The following is a 6,861-nucleotide window of genomic DNA, read 5'->3' on the forward strand; positions in this document are numbered from 1 at the left end:
ATCAGCACATCAGAGCTGTTCTCAACATCCATAAAACAAACCATATGACTGCTGATGGCACTTAACATAAAAGAAGCTATAAATCATGTCACAAATGACAGAAGTAAAACAAAAGTATTGAATAAGATTGTAAGGCAGGGTTCTACGCACAGATATGATTATGTACTGTATATTAATTAAATGCATGAAATGCAAGACTAAGCAGCACTGTACATACTTTGGTCACTTTTTAATAATCTAAAAAATAAGAAAATAACATTGCAAAACACAACAAGTATGTATATGCCATATGCTTTTTTAGTCAGAGGTTCCTCAAAAGAAAACCTATTTAAAATGCTTCAGATAATAATTGACAAGTCAGCTAATCCAGGACGTGATTCATTGTAAAAATGGTAAATGACTTCAATACATTGTTAGTTATGTGTAAACATTTGTGTTACACCAAAAATGCTTATAAAAACAAAAACAAAAGACAAACTGAAAAAGCAGCTAATTTTTCACACTCCTCAGAGATCTGCAGTATTCCCTAGTAGACAAAACACTGTCAGTTTACATTTACAGATTTGTAGCGCAAGTGTTTCTGTAGTACTGGCTGGTTTCAGATCTGTAGTGTGAGCTTTACAGGAAAAATAAGAAATAAAGTTACTTTTGAAGGGATGTTGGTATTTGAAGGTAAGCAGAAATTGGTGGAATTAAAGTAACTGTAAAGCTACTCTTGTAGACTAGTTTAACCAAAGCTGCCTGATATTTTCTCTATAAAGTAAAATAAACTAGATTATTTAAAATGTGAGACACTGGGCATTAAAACTAGACTTTTAGAACTTCATTTTAATCATAAAAATGAATCGACATTTGCATGTAGTGACAAAAGATGAAACAAAAAGGTGTCAAAAAAGAAGTTTTTTTTTTTTTTTTACAAAACCCTTATATGGATTTTTACAAAAAATATGTTTAGTAATTTCACTAAAATTCTTTTACCATGGCACTTATCAAACAATCCTTAGGTTAAAACAATCTAGAAGCAGTATCTTGTATCAGCAGGCATTTGAACCTTGGAATTATTTTACTGTACATCTTTTAGAGGAATATTTTAAAATGAGAAAGGTCCGTCACAGAGTGAGGAGACAGAAATAAGGCTTTGAGCCTGCAATAACCAAAAATCCCATCCATGTGTAGAGGAGGAATGATCTTTTCAAGGCCTCAGCTATGTTGATACACAATGTCTTTCATATGATACTTTATGCGCGTCCCGTAAAGCTCTCTGATAGCAGAGGTTGAGCTGGGGTGAGGAATTTGTACCAGATTCTCCAAAAATATGGCAAAGGTGGCAAAGGCTTAACACTTGTGCTTCATGGCAAGCTGAAAAGAGAGAGACCGTTAATGACCAAATTGCACATTTCTGAACAAATGCACTACAAAATGTCTAAAAAACATCTTTTTCCATACATGCTTATTTAATTAATTTGGTAAAATACATTTACATACACTACTGTTCTAAAGTATTTTATTAAAACCAATACTTTTATTTAAAAATGATGCAAACAATGCTTTTCTTGCTTATATTTTTGTCTTGTTTCCAGATAAAATATCTAAATATTCTTAAATCAAGATGGATTTTCTATACGAGTAAAACATTATTTTCTTGTTTTCATAAAAAAAAAAAAAAAAATTAAGTGAGTTAAATAATCTGCCAGTGGGGTAAGAAAAATAATCTTATTTCAAAGAGAAAGCAAGATTATTTTTCTTACCCCATTGGCAGATTATTTTGCTTGTTTTAAGCAAAAATGCACTTAATTTTGACTTGTTTTTTCTGAAAATTTTAACCTGTCTAGAAAATCCTTGATTTAAGAATTTTTAGATATTTTGGCTGAAAAAAAGACAAAAAATCTAAGTAAGAAAAGCATTTTTTGTAGTGTTTAATGAATCAAAAGTCACAGTAAAAACATTACTATTACAGTCAAGTATTAATGTTATATTATTTCAAACATACTAAAATATTGGGCAGCACAACTGTTTTCAACATTGATAATAATCAGAAATGTTTCTTGAGCAGCAAATCAGCTTTTTAGAATTACTTCTGAAGGATCATTTGATACTAAAGACTAGAGTAATGATGCCGAAAATCCAGCTTAGATCACAGAAATTAATTCAATTTTAACATATTTCGCAACATTTCTGTATTACAGTATTTCTGATCAAACAGATCAGCCTTGGTGAGCAGAAGAAACATTAAATAAATCTTCCTGAGGCCATATTTTTGAACAGTAGTGTAGGTGAGACACTGGCTGTGTCTCTTTCACGCAGTCGCCACATGAAGGCAGCACAGCAACACAAATGCTTTTTTTACTTACGTTTTAGAAAATCTTAAGAAACTGGTCAAAAAGACAAAGAGCAAAGGCAAACATGTGGTACACTTTACCTTGTGTGCAGTGTCTGCAAAATGCTGGGCGCTGTTCATCATCTCGCCCGTCTTCTGCTCCACGCGTCCCAGTCTCTCGCCGCGCTCGTTCAGCGCCTGACTGGCCTTCTGCACCGCACTGCTAACACTGTCTGCTGCCTCGTGCAGGATACTGTTACCTACACACAACATCAAGAGAAACAGCGTGAGGAAAAACACCTCCACAGAACGCATGCTAGAAGTAACAGTCTAGCCTTGTGGGAAAAAAAAAAGTACACCTCTGCATTCTAATTCCAGAAATGATATACATAAGAATATATTTAAAATTGTCATATGAGAAATCTAATTTGCCTTGATCTTTTGGCATTTAAGAGTCTTTGCACCATTAAAACATCCTGCAAGTTCAGCCGATCCTTGGCCAGCCAAGCCTTAAAGGACACGCCTCTTAGACATGAGGGTTGAAAACAAAACTTTCTTAAAACATAAGGAATCCCCAAGGAACATATATACATCAAATAAAGATGCATTAGTTTACATTTATATTAAATGTACCAAGTTAAACTTAAGAGTGCTTTTTGACCCACTTAAGTACATCTTTATATGTAATTTCATTATTACTTCTATCGTCTTTGAAATATGGCTAAAATTACTGCTGAATGTATTGACAAGCATTTATGACAAACTAAATAATACACTAATGACATTTATATTAGAAAATGTTGGCATGTATTTAAATTCATTTATAATAGATGCTTTAATGAAGTTGCTACTTTAGTAAAATATATTATATATTGTATATTTAAAATTAACTTTAAACGTAATATTGAATAACACTCTATTGTTAAAATAATAACCAAGTACTTTACATTTGCCAATGACAAAGATTAATAAAACATGGTGTAAAATGTACTTTGTCAGAAAGTGAATTTGCACTTTCTATAAGCCAGTCTGCTGTTTTTGTTTCATGCAGGTTTTATGTAGTATAGTTTCACAAAGCTAAAGTCAGACTATTCTGTTTTTGCTTTAAATTTGGAAATGATACAATCCAATTACAATCTCAATAACATGTATGCAGCATCTTTTGTTTGGGTCGTGATTAAAATACAGTGGTCGCCTCTAATTTTTAATGAAAAGCACATGCATAGCAAAACTTTTAATTTGACATTAAGAAAAAGTGCACTTTTTAAAAGTGTATTTAAAACAGTAATGAAAGTGTCTCTCGTCAAACTTTAAAGCTTAAGCGACCTTTTATTTCACTCTTATTAAGAAATCAGTAACATCTGCAAGAACCATTTTTTAAAATTTACTTTTAAGATTAAAAGCACACTACAATTGTATATTTAGTACGCTTACAGTAAGTTTAATTCCAGCATAGCATGACTTAGATTGACATAAAGTGGAACTTTTAAGAGGACCACAACACAATGGTAAGCTAAAAATCATGCAGACTCATTCAGAAATGATCCTGAAAATCACAATCACATCCTAATGGTGGAACAAAACATGGTGGCACAAGGTTTTCCATTATAAGATGTGTTGAACTGGTCATATGTGTCCAGTATTATGAAAGCCATTTGGGCACAACATGCTGTTTAGTCCATACAGCATCTGTCCATGGTGTTTGAGAATGAACCCCCACGGTTTTCGTCCCACACCTGAGCAGCTTCACTTTATTTGTTTTGCACTGGTGTGAGACTTAGACCGGAGGGACCAGAGAGACTGTCTTCTTCAGCTGCACATGAGCGATTATTACATTAACTACAGATCATTAACTACAGAGAGACAAATGTTAAAACTGGTGCCATATGCCCATGCATTAATATGTTGCAGGATTATGTTACTGATGATTTAAAGTTTTAAATTTAAACTTTTAAAATGACTTAGCATACCATAAAAACATGTTCATTATTTGAAATAAAATCATTAATTTAAATAAACATTTAAAAACTTAAAGATGTACTAAAATAAAATTAATTAATAAAAAGCTAAACTTAATAAAAACTTTGCACAAATATTTAAAAAAATAAAATAAATTTATAAAATAATTCATTACTATATAATGAAGAACATTTTAATAATCTAAAGAATGTTTTCCCACTATAATGAAGCTTTTTGTTCAATGAAAAATAACCATTCTCCATATCTCTATAAGTATTATACACTACCAGTCAAAAGTTTTTGGACAGTAAGATTTTTTTTTAAGTGTCTTCTGCTCACCAAGCCTGCATTTATTTGAAAACAGTTACATTTTGAAATATTTTTGCCATTTAAAATAACTGTTTTGTTTTTTTAATATATTATCAAATGTAATTTATCCCTGATATTTCAAAGCTGAATTTTTAGCATCATTACTCCAGTCACATGATCCTTCTAATATCATCTAATATTCTTATTTGCTGCTCAAAAACAATTATGTTGAAAACAGGCTGAGCAGAATTTTTTTCAGGTTTCTTTGCTGAATAGAAAGTTCAGAAGAACAGCATTTATCTAAAATAGCTATCTTTTGCAACTTCATAAATGTCTTTAACATCACTTTTGATAAAATTTAAAGCATCCTTGCTAAATAAAAAAATAATTTCTATAATTTCTTTCTCAAAAAAAAACAAAACAAAAAAATTTATTATTATACTGACTCCAAGCTTTTGAATGGCATAGCGTATAATGTTACAAAAGCTTTTTGTTTCAGATAAATGCTTTGGATCTTTGTATTAATTTAAGAATTCCTAACTAAATGTACTCAACTGGTTTAAAAATTGATAATAATAATAATAATAATAATAATAATAATAATAATAATAATAATAATAATAATAATAATAATAATAATACAATACGATTTTTAAACAGCATATTAGAATGATTTCTGCAGGAACATTTGACACTTAAGACTGGAGTAAATTAGCTAAAATAAATTAGCTTTGATCACAGGAATAAATTACATTTTAAAATATATTAAGATAGAAAGCAGTTAATTTAAACAGTATAAATATTTCACAATATTACAGCTTTTGCTGTATTTTGGATCAAATAAATTGCAGGCTTGCTGAGCAAAGGAGACTTCTTTAAAAAAACATCTTAATGTTCAAAAACTTTTGACTGGTAGTGTATGTCTTTAAGCTCACAATCAGGTGTATTCATGTCTGCTCAGCTTCACTGAGTCCTGCCAGGCAACAGAAGCAGGAATCTGACCCTCAGCTCTATTTCCCACAATAACAGTCTGTCCTGTCGCTGAGTCAGAGTGCCACTAAAAGAATAAAGACAAGAGCAACACTAAAAGCTGTTATTTATTAAGTGGGAGGAATGAATGGCAATCAGAGAAGGAGCTTCCCCCAGGATACAGTTAAAATAGCATCAGCACCTTCCTAGACAAACCAACACTTTAATTGTAGCATACAAACGTGAACTGTCTGCACTCGCAATAGTGCTGCTGCAACGCAGAACATGTTCTGATTAAACAAATGCATGAATAATCTAAAGACATAACCCAACATCAATGCCTGTGCCTTAAAAAATGTTAGACAATGTAACAAAAAGAGTGGTAGAAAAACAACAGGTGCAATCCTTTATAGTATGTGTAATTTATTTTTTAAAATTATATATCGTAAGCCACTTAAAATGAGAATCTTTTGACATTTGAAATTGATTACTAACCAACACTGATTATTTACATTATTTAGTCACAAATCAAGATTAATGCAGCTGCATAAGCAGGGCTGCACTGAGAAAACCAATGTATTGTTACACCTCTAAATTACACCCAGTAATGTGTCAACAAACAGAAAAGAATCTGAAAAAGTGAGTGTCAGGGTAATTAGAGTAAAAGAAAACCATCCATTAATCATATCCTTAGGTTATATGCTATAAACATCAAAGAAAACTTGCTAAAAGTAACAAAGAGCAGAACAGAACAGATTTGCTGTACTGCACAAAAATCAGTGGAACAATAAAGAACAAAATATTATATGAGTAGGGTTGAAAATAGTTACAAATGTGAGACTCAAGTCGGTTCAGATGGTTAATGAATTGAAGTGCAGTTAGGGAAACTAACTGTCTTCAGAAATGTTTAGATGCCGTATTGCCTCCCTATAATGCCTATAAAAAGTAGTATTAAAAGCACTGATTTTGAAGAAAACGTACATTGTTGCTGTTCCATAAGCGCCACCTGCTGTCAGAAAGCGAATTTGCACTTTCATTCAGCCCGTCTGCCGTTTTTGTTTCATGCAGGTATGTTTTATGTAGTATAGTTTCACAAAGCTAAAGTATGACCATTCTATTTTGGCTTTAAATTTTGACATTATACAATCTAGTTATAATCTAAATAACATGTATGCAGCATCTTTGTTGATTCGTGATTAAAATACAGCAGATGTCCATTTTTAATGGAAAAAGCACATGCATAGCCTTAGTTTTGTTTATATTAAGAGATTTCTGTTATTTGTATTAATTTATTTGATTTGGATTTG

At 31.4% G+C, this 6,861-nt stretch overlaps 1 protein-coding gene across 1 annotated transcript in view; it reads right to left on the bottom strand.

Moving 5' to 3' along the window:
• Positions 1-212: 212 nt before the first annotated feature.
• Positions 213-6,861, bottom strand: part of stxbp6 (syntaxin binding protein 6 (amisyn)) — a 43,436-nt gene continuing 36,787 nt past the window's right edge. The window contains exons 5-6 of the mRNA XM_073827148.1: positions 2,420-2,577; positions 213-1,359 (exon numbers count right to left, since the gene is read on the bottom strand). Of these exons, the coding sequence (XP_073683249.1) occupies positions 1,336-1,359; positions 2,420-2,577 (182 nt within the window). The 3' untranslated portion in view covers positions 213-1,335. The remainder of the gene's footprint in view (positions 1,360-2,419; positions 2,578-6,861) is intronic.

This window comes from Garra rufa, chromosome 21, assembly GCF_049309525.1.
Source record: "Garra rufa chromosome 21, GarRuf1.0, whole genome shotgun sequence".
NCBI classification, from domain to species: domain Eukaryota; kingdom Metazoa; phylum Chordata; class Actinopteri; order Cypriniformes; family Cyprinidae; genus Garra; species Garra rufa.